Consider the following 20,939-nt stretch of genomic DNA (forward strand, 5'->3'; position numbering starts at 1 on the left):
TTAATATCTTGGCATGATTGGCTAAAAGCTGGACTTCAAGACCATGGATACCCATTGAAATGATATTTCATTTTACTCAATTTCTTTCTTTCGTAGACATTGTACTCTGGTAGGACTGTACCAAAGGTAGTCTACTGGGATTTTGGTCCAATTTGCTTAATGCCTTCTCTATATTTTCCCTTTACCTTCGCCTTCCTTCACATACTTTCGCCTTACACTTCACATGCCATCGTGGATACCTGTCCCACTTCGGCCATTGACTATCCTTGACCAGGTTCCTTTTATAGTTCCTTTTGTCAACAGCATCCGCCGAAGTCGCATTTGGAGGAGTCAACCGAGCTCGAATACAACAGAGTATCATGCTACCGTGTTGTTTGTGAACCATCTCATTATTATCTTCGCATGTGGTGCAGACATTGACTCTCCTCCATAGAATCTCAACTAAATCAAAATCACGTTCTCTTCCGTAGACTTTCCATCCTAGCGCTGTCCTTCTGTTTCTTTTTAGGTGTTGCATCCTGTTTCGCGCTGCGTTTGGTTCCTGCGCCGCTTTTCTTGCCCTCGGTTTTCTCCTCGTTGTTCGTCCCCTTTTCAGCAGCCTCTCCATTCTGTCGAACCTTCTCCGTATCTCCCTTCACCTTCTGGTCCTCCACTCCAACATCCTCACCCCCAACATCAGAACTAACCCTCTGCCTGGCCTCCTTTGCCTCGGCGGTATTACCAACAAACTGCTTCCCACCTTGTGACTCCTCGATCTTTTTCTCGTCCGTCTCCTCCTTTTCCTTTTCACTCAACTGCTCCCACGCCTTCTTAGGCAGATACCGCTTACGCGAGTCATCATCCTGTCGAGCCGTGCCAGATCCCTCCTTCGTCTGCCATTCCTCTTTTGTCCAATTCTCGAGGTGTTTCTGAGACTCCGTCTGGCCTTCTGTCTTTGTGGTGTTGTAGCCGCCGCCACGCTTTTTGTATTCGGATGCCATCATTTGAGCCTGCACGAGTGTCAGAAACCACACCATGTGATATCAAGTAGATACGATAGGAGCGATGTTGATTACCTTTCGTGCAGACCATTGTCCCGGTTTCCCGCCCTTGTCGCTGTTGTGGACTTCCTTTTTAACTTCATCGCGAAGTTTGGGGTCGGTATACTTGTTAGACATTAGAATATGTATGGAGGATATTTGCAATGTAGTGTAAAAGTATAAAAGAACATGGCAGAAACATGGCAGAGATATATCAGGAGTTACATCATCCGGAACCTTTGAATTAACAACAAGCCACCCGTGGAACCTCAAATTTCCCCAAGTTTAAGTTTAACCTTAATTGCTTCCTCAAAGGTTAAATTCTAAACTTAATTTATAAGCAATATACATATATCTAGGTAAGGTACTTCACGAGTTTTGTCTCAAATCTCTAGGAAACTCACATGTACCAGGCATCCATATCCCTAGTTTTTTCACATACTCCGCATTCTTCCAGGAACAAAATTCCGCCAACTCTCCCCAAAAGCGGAAATCTGCAAGCAGCGAGTCGCTGTCCACCTTGTATCGGCGCGAATGCCAGGCTAAGACCTAAGCACAGCTACCTTGCCGCCGAGCGTGAAGCCGCTGGTCTCATCGCAGTAAGGGGAAGTCAAGGGGGTCTATGGGCCCCGGTCCTTGAGGTGATGTATGTTGGCTCAACAGGAGTCAGAGGAAGAGAAGCAGTGAAGGTCGCCCACTTTTGTGGTGATATAAAGATAGTGGAGCGGGGATAAGAAAAGATCTTACTCCAATTCGCTGAGACTGAAGGTTTTCAAGACCAAAACATCTGGGTCGGCGAGGAGACGGACTGTAGGTGGTTTCGGTCACGCAGGGGCCTACTAGAATGGTAGCTTTTGAAGAGATAAATCAGTATAACTATCCAAGTCAAACAGTGTTTATTCTACTCATGTGGTGGGCCTTTCCAGGAAGTGTCGAAATGCAAGTCTAAATAGCATGGGTATTGTTGATTTTAACATGGTTGGATGGATACTTGACAAGAACTAGTCTTGATCACAATATAGAGTAGAGGCTTGCATGAAGAGAAGAGCAAGTCATTGTATGATCTTTTTAATTTTCAGAGAAGTTCGAGAACCCAGGCGGATGGATAAAAGTTTGCAGTTGTATAGAACAAGACCAAAAGGTCAAGTAATGGCTACATACCTAGAAAGTTGTTGCCTTGAGAACTTCACGTCTCCGTTCCAATATCACAACGTAATAGAGGGAGGGGCTTGAGGACTTTCCCCTCAGCTGAAGTGCAGAAAAAGCAATTATCGACGATCATGCTACATTGCCAACAGATCTTCCAACTACATGGGAGAATGGCCAGGTTATAGGATACCGTAATCCATATCCAACCATAGAGATGTGATGGTATGCACGCAAGATTCAATAAAACCAGTGGTTGCATATCATTCGAGGAAATTTACTAGTTAAATACATATTTACTCACACGAAGCCAAAAAGAGTCTACATCTAGAGGATCGACATGGTTTACATCCAGCTGTTCTATTACATACCTTGCTGTTGCACGTGCAAGAATGTCCAGCTACACCATGCTCAAGGATCAAAGGTCACACAGCATGAAAATGCAAGGGGTACCGTTAATCACAATGCATCTACTGCGGTTATACACGATGCATATAGATGTATGAGAATGCAGTGCAACCTTTCCCGGTGCTACCCGACGGCATCCTCGGTGTATCAAGGAATTGGTGTTGTTTTAGTAACCCTAATTGGTTGTTCAGCCTTGAGATCGAGTTATCCTCCGGATGCAAGATGGATTAACGCTGCCAACGTAGTCAGCTGGCGATTTTACAGTCAGCTCCACACAAATTGTATCACGGTGCATAGCATTGAGCCATTGAGTCCTACAGCCATTACCCTTCCTTGGAATTTTTATTCCATGAGCGAGCTAACATTGTCGGTGGAAAAGGAAGTCTATAAATATGGACTCATCTCTCACAGGAAGAGAATAGACAAAGTATCACATTTGCAGGATATCCCAGTCCAATACAAGCTGCATATATTCTCCATCTGTATATCCAGCTTATCCAAGATGGTTGGGTCAATGAAATCTGTGCTGGCAGTGCTATCACTCAGCATGATGGCCATTGCATCTCCTATCCAATTGGCACGCCGGGGTAAGTCGCACGTACAACAAGGCGCAAAGCACCATATGAATCTAACGACGGAAATGTACCAGCGATCTCAACCGAGCTAATGGAGCGATTCACCCTATTCTCCCAATTCGCTACCTTATCGGCCTGTGACCAAAATATCAACCACACGGGCCAACGCCTAACCTGCGATTACGGCACCTGTGGACTCGTAGAAGCCGATAACACAACGGTAATCAACACATTCCACAGCGACCACGGGCCGACAGGCTACATCGCCCTAGACCACACACGGGAACTGATTCTCATAACATTTCGCGGAACGGTATCTGAAAGCGACGGCAACACAGATCTCGACCTCGCTCTCACCCCGATTGATGAGGTGTGCACTGGATGCAAAGCCCATCATGGGTTCTGGGTATACTGGACCGCTATAGCGAGCCAGGCGACGGCCCAGCTTCACGGTACAACCAGTTCATATCCAGGGTATAGGTTAACTGTTGTCGGACACAGTCTGGGTGGGGGCATTGCGACACTGGCGGGGACTGTTCTTCGAACGCAAGGGTTTAGTCTAGACGTTGTAAGTCAAGCTGCAGAACAAAAAAAGAATGTCGAGGTCAGCTAACATTTAGAAATCAGTGGACATTCGGAGCCCCAAAACCAGGCAACATGAAGCTGGCCGAGTTCATCACAAACCAACAACCGCCAAACAGCCTTTACCGGGCCACACATACTACAGACCCCGTACCGAAGGTGCCAATCAATCTGCCGTTCTTGGATTGGAGCCAGCCTTCGCCTGAATACTGGATTACTCAGGAGACTGGAGTGCAGGCCACCGCTGATGGGGTGCAGTATGTTGAAGGGATCAATAGCAGGGCAGGGAATGCTGGTTCGGATCGGGATTTGAGGTGGCCGAATCCTGAACATGGGTGGTATTTTGGGAATATGAGTGTCTGCGCGGCTCCGATAGATGCATCATCATAAGCTGATCAGGTCGTGCATAGGGGAGAGCCTTGCTGTTGTTTGCCTCGCAGATAGCATGTTACTGTTGAACTGAGAGGGAGATTGCACAAAGAATGGGAATGAATATATTGTGTACTGAATACTGAGCCTCCTCCAACGCCATACACCGAATCAGACCCCAAATAATAGTTACGGCGGTATCATACCATAAACCTATATCACGACATCTTCGGGCGCAGACGCAGACTCGGCCCTGGCACAAATTCCAGTCCGGTGTCAATATCACCACTCTGAGCAAACTTGATGTCCTTCAAGTAGTGATCACGCGGCTGCCACGGACCACGGTCCGCAGCCTTGGGTAGAACGCTCTCAGCGACCGAGACATAAGTCGACTTGAGGTTCAAGAGAGGACGATCCTGGAGCGCCGCTGCTTCCTTCTCTTTCAGACGGGGAACAGCAGCGATCAACTTGCGCGACTCCAGCTCCTTGAGCAAGCGACAGACAAATTGCGCCGTAGCATCCGCACCCAGGGTCCACGAGGCATTAGTATACCCAATCACGAAAGCGGCATTAGGCACATCCTGGAGCATGACTCCATTCCACAGATACTTAGCACCCGCATCAACCTTCTTCCCATCCACATACAGTGCCGAGCCACCCGCAATCTGCAGGCGCAAGCCAGTGGCAGTAATGATAATATCTGCGTCGAGCTTCTCGCCGGAATTTAAGATAATGCCATTCTTTGTCACCTCCCGAATCGTGTCAGTCTTGACATCCGCCTTGCCCTGTCGGAGACTGCGGAACAGATCCCCATCGGGACACACACACAACCGCTGTTCCCAGGGGTTGTATTTGGGCTTAAAATGTGGGTCGTGGGGGATATGGCTAGGCAATTGCTTGCGCACATTCAACTTGAGCAGCCATCGGGAGAAATTCGGGAAGCGCTGGCAGAAGAGGAAGAAGATGCGATTGGTGTAGATGTAGATCATGCGCTGTAGCCTGGTATATAGGGCATTGGGGAGGATGTAGGAGAGCCAGCGACTGCTTGAGCGGTTTGGGAGGGAGAGGATATAGGTTGGGCTGCGCTGGAGCATTGTGACCCGGGCGGCATGGTCGGCGAGATTAGGGAGGAGAGTGATGGCGGTCGCGCCAGATCCGATGATCACGATCTTCTTGTCCTTGTACTGGAAGTCCTCGGGCCAGAACTGTGGGTGGACGATCTGGCCCTGGAAGGCGTCTAGGCCAGGGATGTCGGGATTCAGGGGATCCTTGTAGTTGTAGTAGCCCGTGCCGAAGATCACATAGCGGGCGGTGTAGATTTGTTCAGAGTCATTGTGGTCAACGGCGAGCGACCAGGTGTTCTCATCGGAGGACCAGTCTGCTGATGACAGGCGATGGTTGTAAAGGATGTGTTTATCGATGCCATATTTGGTGGTTGTATCGCGCACGTACTCCTTGATGGCAGAACCCTCAGCGATGGGGTTATCACGGGACCAAGGGTTGAATTGGAAGCCAAAAGTGAAAAGATCAGAGTCAGAACGAATCCCAGGATACTTGAAGAGATCCCAGGTACCCCCTAGATCGGTACGAGCTTCAAGAATGGTGTAGGTGTAGCTGGGAAGTTGTGTTTGAACACGATAGGCGGCATTGATGCCGGAGATACCAGCACCCACTATGATGACATCGAATCGTTTTTCCTCCATTTTATGAATCTGAAGAAGTAAACGACATGAACATTGAGGTGATATAAAAAGTAGTTAACACACCTCGGCTTCACGCTGCATCATGCTGCAGATCGTACCTACTTAGGGTAAACAGCACGTTGAACTTTAACCTCACGGGGAGATCGGGGAGAATTTCATATGGCATTATATTAATATATACTATATATATATTAATATGTGATTAATATGTGTGTATATTAGTGAAAAAGGTCATCAAAGGTTATACAAGTTACACAGATTGAATATAAAGATCTATAAGAGAGTCGAAATAGACATATAGATCTATATACACATACATCTACTTCGTATACTCTGTACATATCTATCATCTACATAGAAATGGCAATCAAAGATATTTCCAATACCGAACCTCGGCATTATCCCAATTGGGAGATCCTTGTGAAGGATCGACAATTCCTCTATATACCTCTTAAGAATACGACCTGACACACTCCAAAGTCCAACTATGTCTCTCACCAAAGTGAAACTCTCCCTAAAGGAGAAACTGGACCTCCTCCCAGCCGTGGGATCCATCCTGGTCATCTACATCTATGCTCTCCTAACCGGTCTTCGGCGAACCGAGCGCCAAGCCAAGACTTTGTCTCTTCATTTGGGATATGCGCTATTCCGCAAGACAAGCGCGCGGATGACTGCCAGTCAGATGCAATACCTGCTCCCACCAGACCTCAAGATCTATGAACAATACTCCAAGTCAACAGGCGGAGTACCCGAGTCTGTGCAATTGGGCGATGGCGCATTAGGCCACTGGGTGGGCGATCGAAATGCCGACAACGTGATCATCTGGTATCACGGTATGTACAAGCCAGCACAAAGCCAACAAAGAAGATCATTCAGCTGACCATATCATTCAGGGGGTGGCTTTGGACTCCCCGCTAACATGGGCTATTTCAAATTTTACGCGCAGCTCGTGCGCGAACTCCAAGCATCAGGCAAAAGTGTCGCAGTTTTCAGTCTGACATACACGCTAGCCCCGATCGCAGTCTACCCGACGCAACTGCGACAAGCCGTGAATTGTTTACGATATATTCTCTCGCAGCCAAACCGCGACCCGTCTACGGTTTTCCTGGGCGGCGACTCTGCAGGCGGGAACCTGGTTGGTGGAGTTCTCTCTCACCTGGCCCACCCACATGCAGAGATCGATGTTCTGCCACTGCACAGCAATCTGGGCGGCGCAGTGATGATCGCCCCCTGGACACTTCTCGATAAAGAATTTCCGGGTGTCAAGATCTATGACGGTGGCGATATCATCACTGAGGCAGTTGCGGGACCCTGGGCGACAGCTTATATTGGACCTGGCAAGCGAGACTATTACACCGATCTGTCGACGGCGCCTACGGATTGGTTTACGACCTTCCCAGTGAACTCGGTTTTAATTACCGGGGGCGGGAATGAGATCATGTTGCCTTTGATTCAGGACTTCGCGGGGAAGTTTAAGGAGGGCTTCGAGAATGTGGAGTTGTTTGTTGGGCCAGGGGAGTGTCATGTTGCGCCGGTTTATCATTTGGAGATGGGAGATAATAACAAGACGGAGCAAGGGAACAAAGTTGAGGCATTTTTGGCAGGGTTGATGTGATTTTGTATATAGCAATGCTGTACATACTGAATTGAGTACATACGGTGTTGAGTACATATTGGAATGAATTGAGAATCATATCGAAGACATGGCTAGAATGTTTTCTTGATAGTCAAATATTCTGTCTATAGGTATTGCTATTGCTCAAAAACATGATAACCTTCATGGACCCGCCTGTGATATTTCTTCGACTCTCAATACCGTTGTACATTAAACTCGTATAGATCCAAAATGGGTACAACATAATCATATCGCCTATCATTTCCAAACACATAATCTACTGCGCCTTCTCCTCCGCTTTCTGCGCAACACGCATCTTAATTAACGCACTCGACGCGAAAGTGCGCACCCCCTCCTGCATCCAGGTTGGCATAGCACGCACCAAACTAGCCGCCGACTGACTAGCAGGCAAGATAATCTGACCACTAGTCTGAGTTAAGATCTGCTTACAGATCGCCTCCGACACATCCTGGGGGGTCATGATGGGCTGACTGAAATGCGCCTCGTGATCGGTGAGCATCTTGATCATGGGGGTACGCACCCACATGGGGTGAATCACACTAAAGCAACAATTAACGCAAATAGAGACAAAATCCGAGGATAACTCACCTAGTGCGCACGTTGGGCGCATTATACCAATACTTCAATTCCTGACGCAGTCCCTCGTGGAAAGCAAGCGCACTAGCCTTGGAGCAACAATAATCCACCATCTCGCCGAGCGCCACAAAGCTGGCCATACTAGCAATCGTAATAACATGGCCATGATTCGCCTTGACCATAGCCGGCAAGAATTCCTTAACCATCAGGAAATGGGAGAGGGTATTAACCTCGAAAGTCTGACGAATCTTCTCCTCGGGCTCCTCAAGGATGGTCCCGTCGTGTCCTACGCCCGCGTTATTAATCAATACCGTGGGCTCGCCGTGGTTGTCACGGATCGTGCACGCAACATCGGCGATATCAGCCGAGGAAGTGATATTCGCCTTGTAGAAGGTGACATTGGCGGGTAGTGTGAAAGTCGGCTCATTGATATCGAGGATGACTACGCGCACGCCTGTGCGCGCCAGGTCTTCCATGACCTGTTTGCCGATTCCGCTGCAGCCGCCGGTAAGCAAGATGAGCTCGCGGGCTGGAATCCATGGTTGGTTGGAGGTCCAGTTTTGCAGAGTGCGCTTTGAAAAGAAGCGATTTGTGGCGCGGAGAAGGGCGAGACCGGCGATAACACCAAGGGCCTTTTGGGCTGTTGAGTTACGGAAGAGATGTTGGGTGGGCTCTGGGAGGTGGGATAGAGCTGTTTCAGCGTATTTGGTGATGAGGTCGAGAGTCGGCATTATTGCTGTTTGTATGAAGTGAGGTTTTGATATTGGAAGGTAAATGATCGGATTATATTAAGGATAACATGGATAATAAGGCTATTAAGGATAGTACATTTAGCATATTAATCTAGCCGAGGCTTCACATCTTCAATGTTTCCCACCAAGGAAATCAATGCGAGATACAACGATCGACAAGAGATCGACAATTATGACTTAGAGCTTGAATCTCTTTGAATTCTTTTGAATTCTGAATGTCTTTCGACTCTTTTCACATGTCTCTTGGCATCCCCGCATTATTCTAGCCCTAATGACTCCGTGTCTTCTATCTAAATATCCAAGTCTACATATGTAGGCAGATGAATTCTGAGTGTCAGACTCGGCTTTTCTCAATAGACTACGGAGTACTGGAGCCTAGCTTCAGCTGTAGACATAGTCACTCTCCCCACAATCTAAACGCTAACATGCAGATCGAAATACTCGCAGTTCATAGAGCCGAGGTCTCGCATTGGTCACCCCAACAGGGAGTGCCGATCTTTGTGGGGCATATCCGATGGGAAAAATGAGTGTATATGAGACTCGACTGAATCCGAGGCTTTTGTCTCTTTTCAACTCGATTCAAAAGAAACCAAACATGGCCCTTGGTGACAGTATCCCGGCATTAGGCGCATTCACCCTTGCCGAGGCGTATTTCCTCCAACGCATGGTCTTCAACGACAATACCTTCCAGAGAATCTGTCTCGTCGCACTTGCAGTAAACATCCTTCTAAAAGCCTTCTACGGCGTAATAATATGGCCATTTCTACTAAGCCCCATGCGGCATTTACCAAAAGTCCAGGTAGGAACAAAGGAAAAATAAAAAATGTACAAGTACTAACCGTTCACAGGGCTCGCATATAGAACTCATCTTCGACTCACCACGAGGAACAAAACCCCTCCAATGGATGAAAACCGTCCCAAATGAAGGACTTATCCACATGCGCGACACATTCAATCAAAGCTATGTGATTCCAACCAATCACCAAGCCCTGTTAGATGTGATGAGCACAAACACATATGACTTTGAGAAGCCATGGCGCATGCGCAACTTTCTCGCGCGGATCATTGGCTTTGGAATGATTACCTCGGAAGGCGCAGCCCACAAGAAGCAGCGCAAAGCGCTCACACCTGCGTTCAATATCAAGAATATCCGCTCGATGTATTCGCTCATGTGGAGCAAGACAGGACAGTTACTGGATGCACTAGAGAAAGAAATCAAGGTGCATCCAATGGATGGAACGAGTCCAGAGGACCAGGAGGGTAAGATTGAGATGGCCGAGTGGGCGAGGTATGTGTTGCAAACATCACACTAGATTCCCGTATACTAACCAGTATGCAGCCGTCTCACACTCGACATAATCGGGCCTATAGCAATGGGGCGTGACTTTGGCTCGTTAAATAACAAACGAAACAAAGTGGCAGACAGCTTCGCGAAGATCCTCGAGCCGACCAAGGAGAAAATGGCGTTCCTGGTGATGAATTTTGCACTGCCGCAGTGGATGGCGAGACGTGTACCGTGGCGGATGAACGACGTACTGAATGCTGAGACGGCGTATCTGCGCAGTACATGCGATGAGATCGTGCGCGAGAAGCGAGCCAGTCTTGCCGGGTCAAAAGTTTCTGCTCAAGACCTCGAGGCTGATATTCTGGGGACGATGATGCTTGGTGGGGATTTCTCAGATACGGAGTTGGTGGATCAGATGTTGACATTTTTGGCTGCTGGTGTGAGTATTCGAATGCAACTGCATAGGTAGTTGAACGACTAGCTAACCCTCACAGCATGAAACCACCGCCAGCGCCTTAACCTGGGCCTGCTACCTGCTCCATCGCCACCCAGAATACCAAACCCGCCTCCGCGATGAAATTCGCTCCAAGATCCCATCCGGCAACAGCCAAATAACCTACCAAGACCTCGAGTCCCTCCCTTTACTAAATGGAGTCTGCCAAGAAGTCCTTCGCCTGTACCCAACGGTCCCAACAACAATCCGTGAAGCAGTCCGCAACACCGCCGTAGCAGGGAAGTACATCCCGAAGGGGACACGGGTGATTTTGTGCCCTTGGGCGATCAACCGAAGTCCACTCTTCTGGGGCGAGAATGGGGAAGAATTCGTGCCTGAGCGCTGGATCGACACGGACAAGAATGGACACTGTATTCCGAACAATAATGGCGGGGCATCGACGAATTTCGCACAAATTACATTCCTGCATGGGCAGAGATCTTGTATTGGGAAGGACTTTGCGCGTGCAGAGTTGCGGTGTGCGGTTGCTGGCGTTGTCGGACGATTTCTGTTTGAGATGCAGGATCCCAAGCAGGTGATTCATGTTGCTGGGGCTGTTACTATTAAACCGGTTGAGGGAATGCATTTAAGGATGCGGAGGGTTGATGGGTGGTAGTGATGTTGGTATTTAATGATTTACGATTTGCTATTTTATGTATATTGGATCCTTGAGGACAAATACAGAGTAGTAATAATGTATATCAGGGATTTATTGCAAGATCTCTGCTAGCGGTCAACGGCGACTACCACTGGTATTCTATGGTGGCCTACATATCCAGGCCTGTCCACGGCATGCAGCCCATTTGACACTCGACTTGATGGCGGAAAGCATGTCTCGGCTTCTTCTCGACAGCTTCTAGCTGTTTGTTTATCCCCGACTTAGCCCCGAGCAAAAGGTCGACAGCCATTGCCAAGCTATTCACGGGTATAGGAGGGCTTCTGTGCCGATAACATTAGGTAAACTAGGATTCTACGTATAGTGTACTCAATTTAAGCAGGATTGTATCGATATGGTATTGCACGAATATAGATGACTCCATAGATTGAAAGGAGGGCAGCATGATCTTCTACTATGTGAACATCTACATTCTCTTATTTAGTTGATAAAAAGAGCAATTATATGTCCTCGGCAATCAACGCCAGGAAGCACCTCGCCACTGCACCAAGATAGTCGGAATAACACTGACACCAACCATGAGAGCAACGGCAATACCTGCACCACCAGCCCAGCCAACAACCTCAAACATCTCAGGGAACCAGAAAGGGCCAATAAATCCCCAGATCTGCCGAACAAAGGTGATAAAAACACCCACACTAGCAGCATCCTCGCGGTAACAATCCACCGCATAAGTAATGTCAATCGTAGTAACGATTTGATTACCACCAGCGGCAATAGCGGCGCCAATAACAGGAGCGATAGTCCATGCACCGCCAGAATCCCGGATCTCGATAGCGAAAACCACAATACCACAGATCGTCAAAGCATGGCCAATATAACTCAACCAAAGACGGTATTCCGGCGGGGATGGTTCTCCAGTCCGCCTCTGACGCATAAGCATCCAGCGGTCGGAGATAAACCCGCCAATCTGTTCACCGATGACAGACCCGATGATTATAGCGAGAAATTGCAGACCGACCTGCTGGGTGTTCAGGCCAAATTTGGAAGGGTAGACCTGCGAGATCTCGATTGTGAGCGCGATACTCCCCCAGAGGAAGATCATTGCGTAGGCGGCGGCTGGGATGATCACGCATGGTTTCATTACGTAGCTCAGGGGCTGGAAGAAGTCCCAGAGTTTCAGCGGTGCAGGATTGATGCGGCTAAATCTGAAAGGACTCTGCTTAGTGACAGTGAGCTTGTTGGAGGGGACATTGTCGCGGATATAGAGGGATTCCGATCCGAACAAGAAGTAGGTGACGAATTGGATTGCGTTGACCTATTCGAAGCGAATGGTTAGACGGGTGTATCTCCCGGAGACTGGGGTTGAGGAATGCTCACAATTGCAAGGATATAATAAATCCAGCGATAACCCACACGCAAAGCAACGAATCCAAAGATAAACGGAGCAGCAGGGACACCCAGAGTAACCATCAACGTCCACGCACCCATGCAGCGAGCACGATCTTTCCGGAAGAAAGTCTCCGCGACAACCGCGCTACCGATTGCAGCCGCAGGACTGATAAAAAAGGCAGTGATGGCACGGGAGAGAGCCATGGTTGCATAGGAAGGACTCTTTGCACAGCCAATATTCCCAATCAAGCTGCAGATCAACGAGATCAGAAAGATGGGCCGGCGACCATAGCGATTACACAGCGGACGCCAGAATAGGGGCGCACCGCCTAGCACGGCAATGAAGAGAGAGACGAGGTAGCTGGTTCGCTGCATACTGACGTCGAGATCTTCGGAGATATTTTCAAATGCAGATTGGATTGACGAGGCAGTGAATGTACCCATCATGGCGTGGAAGGCAACTAGAGTTAAATTCAAGTTTTTCTATCAAATCATCAGATTAGAAACCTGGCCCAAGTGCGAATTGATGATAGTGCTTGAATGGTCTCTCACCCTCCATCTCGGCCAATTGTATGGATCAGCGTCGGTCATATCAGGGATAGGCTCCAGATCCAGCGTTCCATGCTTTGCAAGAATATACTGGCGATGTTCCTCGGATAGATGAGCGACTCGATCTTCGACGTAGAAATCGCATTGCTTTCCAGACTCCATCACTTGACTCGCATTTGCGCCTTCAATGTGCTGATGTTGGCTATCCATCTTCTCCATGTTGAATATAAAGGCTAGGATCTGTGGGAAGATAATAGCACAGACGAAGAGAAGAAGAAAGAAGAAAAAGTCGAAAAACTATGCGTCGTTCTTATAGCAGGGACCCCGTAAAATCTGGGATCCCGTCCTTTCCCCGTGCTCCGCCTTTCCGGGGATCTGGGGGTGGGGGGAAGGGGGAGAGTGTGGATTCATCTTCCCCAGATTGGAGGGATTTGCAAGTGTTGCAGGCATTGGAAGCAGGACATTGGGATACTGAATCCGGGGTTCATTCCTAACAAGTCATCATACATCTGACCAAAGACTGGGGTGGGTATAGTCTCAGCCGATAATGCCACTCAGATTGTGGGAGTGTGGGGAGAGAGAATAAGCCGGTATGAGGGGGACTGTTCATATGATGAGATGTCATCGAGGATGACGGCTTGGTTTTGAACCTTCTCTGTTGCTGTTTTTAGGGAACGTCGGGCCGGTCGGATATCAGCATCTATTTTCTCTCGGGGAAGAGAGTTGACGATGCTTATTTCCATTTTCATTGGCTGGGAGACTCCGATGGAGCTGTTGGGAGTCTTGACTCTCATTCGCAGCTTAGTGCCTGGCTATGTCGGGGAAAGTGTTGGGTCAAAGCTCCATATGAATATCGGTGTGCAGAATAAGCAGAATAAGCGACTAGTTGAGATCAATTCAATAATGTGAAGGACCTGGTAATCAAGTGTGGAGAGTGGAGAGTGGATGGATGAAGTTCGGAGATCACTACTCCGTGTCGGACATACATGTCTCGGACTACACTTCCTAAATCAATTTAATTGAGAATTTTTCTTCCATTCGTACTTTTTGCCTTATCACTATCTCCAAAAATATTCTCTCACACTGTTATTTAAGCCGAGCTCGACTGGCACTCCACGCCAATATCTCCAGAAATTCCATCGCAGGTAATGACGGGAGGACCGCCAGCCGGGCTGGTAATATCGATCTCAGAGAGCTGAATACCCGAGCACACAGCATTGGGCGAGCAAGTCAAGTCGCCAATCACCTTCCCATTCTTGCCCGACGAAGTGCCATAGATGTTCTCAAAGGTAACGTTGGTGAAGTTGACTGATGACGGGTACTTGGCACACGTGGCCTCGTCAACGTCGAAGTAGCACTGATCCAACACAATAGGGGCGTCGGTGTTTTCAATGCGAACATTCTTGTAGGTAATGTTGTTGATGCGACCGAAGCCGACGTTCTCTCCAGCCCAGGCCTTAAGACGGACGCCGTTCTTGGATTCCAATTAGGATCGATCGCTCAAAGATGGGTATGTGGGGGGAAGGTATCTTACCTGGCCGTTCAACAGAGTCACATTCTCAATCCAAGCATTCTCAATGATGTCCTCAACTCCCGAGTACTGTCCAATACTTCCCATGCTGACACCATGGGTGTTGTTACACCACAGGTTCTGCACGAAAATGTTGGTGGTGTTGGGCTTGGGCGAGAAGCAGTCATCGCCGATATCGACGCGGGTATTGGTCACACTGAGACCGTCTACGTTGAAGGAGTCGAATCCGTCGGTGTTCTTGGGCAAAGCCTGTGAAGGAGTGGTTAGATTTGATTGGTAACGGTACCAGATGCACGACTTACAGATGCGTTGGTGGAATAAGCATTGATAAAGACATCATCGAAAGAGACATCCTTAGTACGGACGAAGAAGTTGGTCCAGCAGGGGGAGTTGAGTTGGGTGATACCCTCAACAGACACACGGGTGGCGTTATCAGTCACAAATAGAATGGGACGGTAGAAAGTGTTGGATGGGTCCTGAATTCTCCATTAGCACTCATTCCCAACTTTTTTGGAATCATGCTCACCAGAACTTCCAGGCCAGCAAAGGCATTGTACCACTCCTGGCCATTGCCATTGAGAGTACCCTTTCCGAAGATCTTGATATCCTGACCACCCCAGACCCAGAAAGTGATAGATTTCTGGAAAGAGTAGTAGAAGTGATTTGCTTGCCAGTAGTCGATATCATCGGTGAACTGTTTCATGTTAGAGCAGTTCAATTTCACAATCTCGGGGGCTATATACCTTGATTTCACCCTCAAGCTGCACTTCAATATTATCTAAGAAGCTGAGGTCAAGCTTCTTACCAATGACATACTTCTTTCCTTTTTTCAAGAGAAGTCTGCCACCATGATTGGCAGCCTTGATACCCCAAAGGAAATCTTCCGAGACATCATCGGTGTCGCTCTTGGATGACCGGATAGTCACTGTCCGACGGTCGTGGTGCTTGTGATGTCCATGAGCACCGATCTTCTTCAACGCCGACTTATCGCTGGCCGGGATAATCTGAGCTCCTTGGATAATATGCTCTGTGGCAAGAGCACTGACTGTGCTGAGCAGGAGCGCACCGATAGCGAGGAACTTCATTCTAGCGACTTGAACTCAATTGATACTTGATGATGGGGAGAGAGCAGGCATTCCTGTTAATTTATATGAATACCCCGGAATGTCCTAGAAAATGGAGCTCCCTTTCCCCAGATTACCAATATCTAGGGAGCGGCACGGGAGGAAAGAGATTTCTCCGCCTGTTAGAAACAATTCCATTGTAGACTGGGGTGATTGGCAAGGTCTGAATGCGGCAGAGCGAGTTAGCCGGTGTATAGACAAGTGAATGGAGTCATTTCTCCGCATTTCGCCAAGGAATTTGCGGGGGACTTTCGTCGGAAGAAGCTTGAGCGAGAGGCGTAAGATTATTCAAATGTTCGTATTTGAAATCGTGTAATTCATCGTTATCACGGGGATTCATTCCCCCATCAGGTTAACCTGTGCCTTGAAGGGTTGAGGTTCTTCCACCAATCAGAATATCTCATACAACATTCTTATGACGATGGCGTGGTTTTTCCAGACGCCCGAGACCTCATTTCTTCTGTTTTATTTTGCGTTGGATATTCTATGAGAATGATGGTGAGTTGTCCCGTGAGAATTGTAGACTCCTAGTGTAAGTATTGGCCAATCTGGGTAGACTTGGAGTTTTGAAAGGATGGCGTCTCCTAGTCACACTAGGACTTGAATGCTTACCCGGACTGTCCCTGTCACTGACCAAAAGAATCAAGGTTTGTCATATTGAATCTAAGAGGTGTTGGAGCTACAGAGGGTAGATCCAGAAAGTGAGGGAGAGCGAAAGGAGAGCTCCGACTTATCTATCCAAGGATGCCTAAGGCACCCAAGCACCAACAAGAGGAACATCTCTAATCGCTTGATGCAATTCTATTTTATGATCAAGCTCATCTATATAATCCAAGGGATTATAGGGGTAAAGAGTGCCAGGATCTATTTTACAACTTCTTGCTGGCTTGCACCAAGGCATAAATACAGCTGATGTTGCCGGACCACCAAGCCACTGAGCGCAGATAGCTTAAAGAGTGAGATTCAACGTACGAGTACAGCAGACTGTACGCGATACGAGAAACCGAATACCAAGCACCGATGTTATTGATAGTCTCATTGGGGAGACCGGCGTACAAAGAGACGAGAACTAAAGCATGCGGTCAGTACAGTGCAGAAATTTCAGATACTCTTTCATCCACTTACTCGCCGCAACAAACAAAGAATATCCCTCCTGTGCATTGGCATGCGCCGACTCCTGTCGCTTGAGCTTGTCAAGGGCGTGACGGCTAAGCTTTCCCGACCGCACGGCCGCCTCGCCGTAGGTAGTCAAGTCTTCACGTGGGTTGACATTGTGATCAAGACCCAGACGCATCTTCGTTCCCCGAGTACTCATCAAACAGAATGCGAAGACCCAGTTCGCCACTAGGAATCCCGACGCATGGTTTGCGGGTACCTGGCCAGGGGCGGCGCGGAGGCCGAGAGTTGTTAAAAGGGCACTGTGGGGGGTTAGTCTTGGTTTGTTTCTTGGGTATACTGAGCACTCACGACATTCTTGGGATATCAAAGATCTGTAGAATTTGTGAGTTATTTCCCCGATCTTTTATGTCGAGTGTGCATGTGGGTTTTGAGAAGCCGAGGAATGAGATCATCGTCTGTCGATCTCGTTCATTCAGGTTTGTACGATCCACTCTGAGACAATATTGAAGTTTAATTTATTTTTCCCTATTCTTTTTGATACTCGGTTGGATATCCTCGGAAAAGCTCTGGTGAAGGCATGGTTCTGATTGCGGTTCCATGTCTATGAATAAACAAGTGTAGATTCAATGATCGAGAGATGGACGGAGAGGGCTGAGGAAGCACGCTATCTATCTACTAAATCTGTCCCATAGGGGATCACTGCTCAGACATCAGCGGTTCCAACAATCACTCACTGGCGTTGGCAAGCAGTATTGCCTTGCTACTTCACCGGAGCAGAACCATTCCAAAGCCCAATCATGAGTGACCTCCAAATATTCTCAAAGGCTATACGCACTTAAGTGAATTGTAGCCGTAGAAGGAGCAACCCCTATTGCCTTGGAATTCACTGTATTCACACTATAAGCGTCGTAAATCTTCTTTTGGCAAAAGTACAAGGCCGCGATTTCTGTCAGGGTCTACAGGTATTCGAAAACAAAGATCATCCGGTAAAAACTTTTCTTTGACAGATGCATGACCCCGGAGTTTTAGGGTAAGTCATCGCCGATATGCTTAGCCCGCCTGAAATCGATTATGGATAACGTCGATATGGCTCATGGCATCTTTCTTCTCGTTAAAGGTCAGAACCCGTAAATAATAGTAATTTATCATAATGAGTAGTAGGGCGAGAACCCAAGGCACTCACCACATCTCTTGATATATTTCAAGATTGTAGTACCGCCGGATTTTCTAGCAAAGAAACTAGTGAGATTTCGAATAGTATAGGCCAGAGTAGAAATGACACTAGACTAACATCATAGTCACAGTATAGGCAGTTTTTAGCACCTCTCAAAACATTCTAGTGACTGGGATTTCAAAATGACAGAAGCTAGACAAAGCTCACGGCTGAACAGCTCATGGGGTGGTTGAGATTGAGCGCAACGCGCTTAGGGATTCGGGTGGACGGTAATTTCATGGTGTATATAATATACCGGCATCAATAGCCTTTAGATAAAGGTCTATCCTGCTTTCTCGATGGAAATAGTGCTTTCCGTGGCACTTGTAGGCGATCAAGGATAAAATTAAAGGAAAGAGGTAAGAGGAGAAGGTTGCTTTTCAAGAAATATCTACCTGGAGCTATTTATATTGGTACTACCTGATGTACAAGGCTACAATTACCATCAAACATGTCGTCCATTGCAGTATGTAGTTGCCGGCCTTCTTTATTATATCTAACATTGAAATAAGGATATCAAAGTTCTCACTTAATATACAACTCCCGTTATCAGCCGTTTAGACTACATTTCTGGCAGATAAAGTCTGCTCCAGTTCGCGGGAAGAACCTTTCGTCAATACCCTTTCCAGCGAGCTCCTATAGCTAGTTTCTTCACTGCGACGTAACACCATCGTGTCTGTTCCCTCACAGTGCGGATCACCATGATCAGAATGGGGGCGCTGGTTCGAGGCACGGGAAAACCGGTTGTTTAATATAACAGAGTGGCCACGGCGATCCACCACGCTGTTATTAGGAACAGGCTCGTTTTCAGACAACAGAACAATTTCTACCGGGTGGTCTCGGATAATAGGGACTTGGAACCACTGATAGAAAGAGCTCAGGACTGGTATAGACAGACCGTGGATGACGATGGAAAAGAAGACAAGCCAATATACCACTAAAATCAATGATCAGTATACATTATCATCATTGAATAAAAGAATATCGTACCCGGAATCATAGCTGCAGTCAAGTTGTTGATCTCGGTATCGCTCTCTCCAGGATCCGGTAACAATCGTCGCGCATACTCTACATACGAAATAGCGCCAACTCCTAAACCCGGTAAGCATTGCACTTTAACACCTCATCTGAATAGCATACCAATTGGGGCAAAGTACCCCATGAACAAGGCCTCTTTCCAATTTTCGCAGACCTTAGGCATCAGTCGATATCCCATCATGATCGCCGGAATCCGACGGAATATCAGAATCAAAAATCCGAGCCCGACTAGTCGAGCCATGGTGATTCCGTTTTCACTGGGCATGTGAAGTTGGTTCCATGGCATAATAACACCGAGAAACATGAAGGTTCCAATGTTCAAGATGTTTTCGATTGTAGAATTGAAGGAGTCATGTCTCTCTTCGACTTCGAAGTGGTAAGACCCATCCCAATTCAATGCACAGCCGGCAACAAAACAGGCGAGAGTTTCGTCGGAACCAAAGCAACCGCAGGTACCAACTATAAACAACTGCAAGCCATCTTAGCATATGCTCTCCTGTTTCTCAAGAATGACTTACACCCATCGCCACAGGATAAGAGAAGAAGCTCTCCTTGTCAATCCAACGCCTGCATTTATCATTAGCCAGTTTGCTACACCAATAGAATATACATACCTTTTTGAGGCCAAATTTAAGGCTTTCCGGCTTAGGAACCCGACCAGCACACCATACCCAGCCCCCATGACCAACATATACAGCACTCCCTCAACAGCCCAATGCGCTAAAGCTCGGCTGACATCTCCACCCAATCGACCGGTATCCGGCTCGCCAATCCAATCTCGACTCTGTTTCCCAAGGCCAGCTTTTACTGTCTCCGTGCCTGGGGTATCGGCATAACGAAGAATGGCAATAGAGAGGAGCAAAAATGGAAATCCGAATCCGTCATTCCCACCTGCCTCCGCTGAAATAAATTCTCGAAGATGTCGTCGGACATATTGATCTGCGAAAGGGCCCTTGGCGATAGCTTGTGAAAGAACCGGATCGATACATATGACACACGATCCGATAATGAGAGAAGTCAACTACATGAAGGTTAGTGCGGGTGTGTCGAATCCCAGAAGATAAACGCACAAAGGATAGATTAGGGATCATTAATTTGATACATGCCGACGTGGTCAGCCACTGGATCGTCATCAACGGCAGTAGGCAAATGGTGAGCTCGACCAGATGAAGCCGAAGATATCGTTTCGGTAGTTCATAACCGACTTTAACCATCGCAATACCAATGACCAATCGAGTTAGCCCCTGATAAATTAGTTTCATGTTTTCCTTTGCGAAAGGTCTGACCTACATAGGCGATATCACCACTATCACTGTCGGTGTCTCCCCACTGGTTAACATTGATGAACTTTGCACCAAAGGGTCCTATGACTGCCCCAACTATGAAAGAGGGTACTGAATATTATCAGCGACCGATGTTCAATGAGATTGAAGGACAACATACAAGCTTCGCCGAGATACCATCTCTGCTTGATATTCGCAGCGATAAACCCGAAAATCAAAACATATATTCCTAAAACTATTAATCAGAGAGGGAAATACTAGACATGAGACTTCAGTCTTACCCGATAAGGAAAGGACAATATTCACTATACTAAGATCCAAAATTGGGTGCAACATCCTATTCTCGCAAGCAAAGAACACTGATGTTGTTATGAACAAAATACAGAATGGTGATACGAGTCTAAATCGCGCAAATCCATGACAAATTCATTGAAGAATGCTCCCTTCGTGTCTGAGTCTACTATTCGATGTCTGTTATCTTGACCTCATCCGCGACTTGCATAAATTCTGGAGCAAGGGATATGCTCTTA

General features: G+C 47.5%; 10 protein-coding genes across 10 annotated transcripts; 3 read left to right on the forward strand and 7 right to left on the reverse strand.

The window, feature by feature from the left end:
* Positions 1-452: 452 nt before the first annotated feature.
* Positions 453-1,016, reverse strand: N7517_009016 (uncharacterized protein; the record flags this gene model as incomplete). The annotated part of the gene is made up of 1 exon (XM_056726739.1): positions 453-1,016. One exon carries the CDS (start codon positions 1,014-1,016, stop codon positions 453-455), a length of 564 nt encoding a protein of 187 aa, XP_056575311.1.
* Positions 1,017-3,075: 2,059 nt separating this feature from the next.
* N7517_009017 (lipase family protein) lies at positions 3,076-4,120 on the forward strand (the record flags this gene model as incomplete). Its single annotated transcript, XM_056726740.1, has 3 exons — positions 3,076-3,160; positions 3,223-3,716; positions 3,776-4,120. 3 exons carry the CDS (start codon positions 3,076-3,078, stop codon positions 4,118-4,120), a joined length of 924 nt encoding a protein of 307 aa, XP_056575312.1.
* Positions 4,121-4,317: 197 nt separating this feature from the next.
* N7517_009018 (flavin-containing monooxygenase) lies at positions 4,318-5,802 on the reverse strand (the record flags this gene model as incomplete). Its single annotated transcript, XM_056726741.1, has 1 exon — positions 4,318-5,802. One exon carries the CDS (start codon positions 5,800-5,802, stop codon positions 4,318-4,320), a length of 1,485 nt encoding a protein of 494 aa, XP_056575313.1.
* A 487-nt stretch (positions 5,803-6,289) lies between these two features.
* On the forward strand, positions 6,290-7,417 carry N7517_009019 (lipase/thioesterase family protein; the record flags this gene model as incomplete). Its single annotated transcript, XM_056726742.1, has 2 exons — positions 6,290-6,635; positions 6,696-7,417. The coding sequence occupies 2 exons, from the start codon at positions 6,290-6,292 to the stop codon at positions 7,415-7,417; spliced, it is 1,068 nt and encodes a 355-aa protein (XP_056575314.1).
* A 277-nt stretch (positions 7,418-7,694) lies between these two features.
* N7517_009020 (uncharacterized protein) lies at positions 7,695-8,745 on the reverse strand (the record flags this gene model as incomplete). Its single annotated transcript, XM_056726743.1, has 2 exons — positions 7,695-7,977; positions 8,027-8,745. The coding sequence occupies 2 exons, from the start codon at positions 8,743-8,745 to the stop codon at positions 7,695-7,697; spliced, it is 1,002 nt and encodes a 333-aa protein (XP_056575315.1).
* A 616-nt stretch (positions 8,746-9,361) lies between these two features.
* On the forward strand, positions 9,362-11,160 carry N7517_009021 (cytochrome P450; the record flags this gene model as incomplete). Its single annotated transcript, XM_056726744.1, has 4 exons — positions 9,362-9,565; positions 9,615-10,054; positions 10,106-10,490; positions 10,546-11,160. The coding sequence occupies 4 exons, from the start codon at positions 9,362-9,364 to the stop codon at positions 11,158-11,160; spliced, it is 1,644 nt and encodes a 547-aa protein (XP_056575316.1).
* Positions 11,161-11,677: 517 nt separating this feature from the next.
* N7517_009022 (Major facilitator superfamily domain general substrate transporter) lies at positions 11,678-13,320 on the reverse strand (the record flags this gene model as incomplete). Its single annotated transcript, XM_056726745.1, has 3 exons — positions 11,678-12,478; positions 12,541-13,035; positions 13,105-13,320. 3 exons carry the CDS (start codon positions 13,318-13,320, stop codon positions 11,678-11,680), a joined length of 1,512 nt encoding a protein of 503 aa, XP_056575317.1.
* An 871-nt stretch (positions 13,321-14,191) lies between these two features.
* Positions 14,192-15,717, reverse strand: pgxB (uncharacterized protein; the record flags this gene model as incomplete). The annotated part of the gene is made up of 5 exons (XM_056726746.1): positions 14,192-14,575; positions 14,636-14,881; positions 14,935-15,108; positions 15,159-15,326; positions 15,376-15,717. The coding sequence occupies 5 exons, from the start codon at positions 15,715-15,717 to the stop codon at positions 14,192-14,194; spliced, it is 1,314 nt and encodes a 437-aa protein (XP_056575318.1).
* A 908-nt stretch (positions 15,718-16,625) lies between these two features.
* On the reverse strand, positions 16,626-17,228 carry N7517_009024 (MAPEG family protein; the record flags this gene model as incomplete). The annotated part of the gene is made up of 3 exons (XM_056726747.1): positions 16,626-16,825; positions 16,882-17,174; positions 17,224-17,228. 3 exons carry the CDS (start codon positions 17,226-17,228, stop codon positions 16,626-16,628), a joined length of 498 nt encoding a protein of 165 aa, XP_056575319.1.
* A 1,417-nt stretch (positions 17,229-18,645) lies between these two features.
* N7517_009025 (putative plasma membrane antiporter) lies at positions 18,646-20,745 on the reverse strand (the record flags this gene model as incomplete). Its single annotated transcript, XM_056726748.1, has 9 exons — positions 18,646-19,025; positions 19,079-19,180; positions 19,229-19,595; positions 19,645-19,693; positions 19,741-20,147; positions 20,197-20,370; positions 20,417-20,520; positions 20,570-20,638; positions 20,691-20,745. The coding sequence occupies 9 exons, from the start codon at positions 20,743-20,745 to the stop codon at positions 18,646-18,648; spliced, it is 1,707 nt and encodes a 568-aa protein (XP_056575320.1).
* Positions 20,746-20,939: the final 194 nt, after the last annotated feature.

Source organism: Penicillium concentricum (genome assembly GCF_028827145.1).
Source record: "Penicillium concentricum strain IBT 3081 chromosome Unknown utg000004l_segment0_segment0, whole genome shotgun sequence".
NCBI lineage: Eukaryota > Fungi > Ascomycota > Eurotiomycetes > Eurotiales > Aspergillaceae > Penicillium > Penicillium concentricum.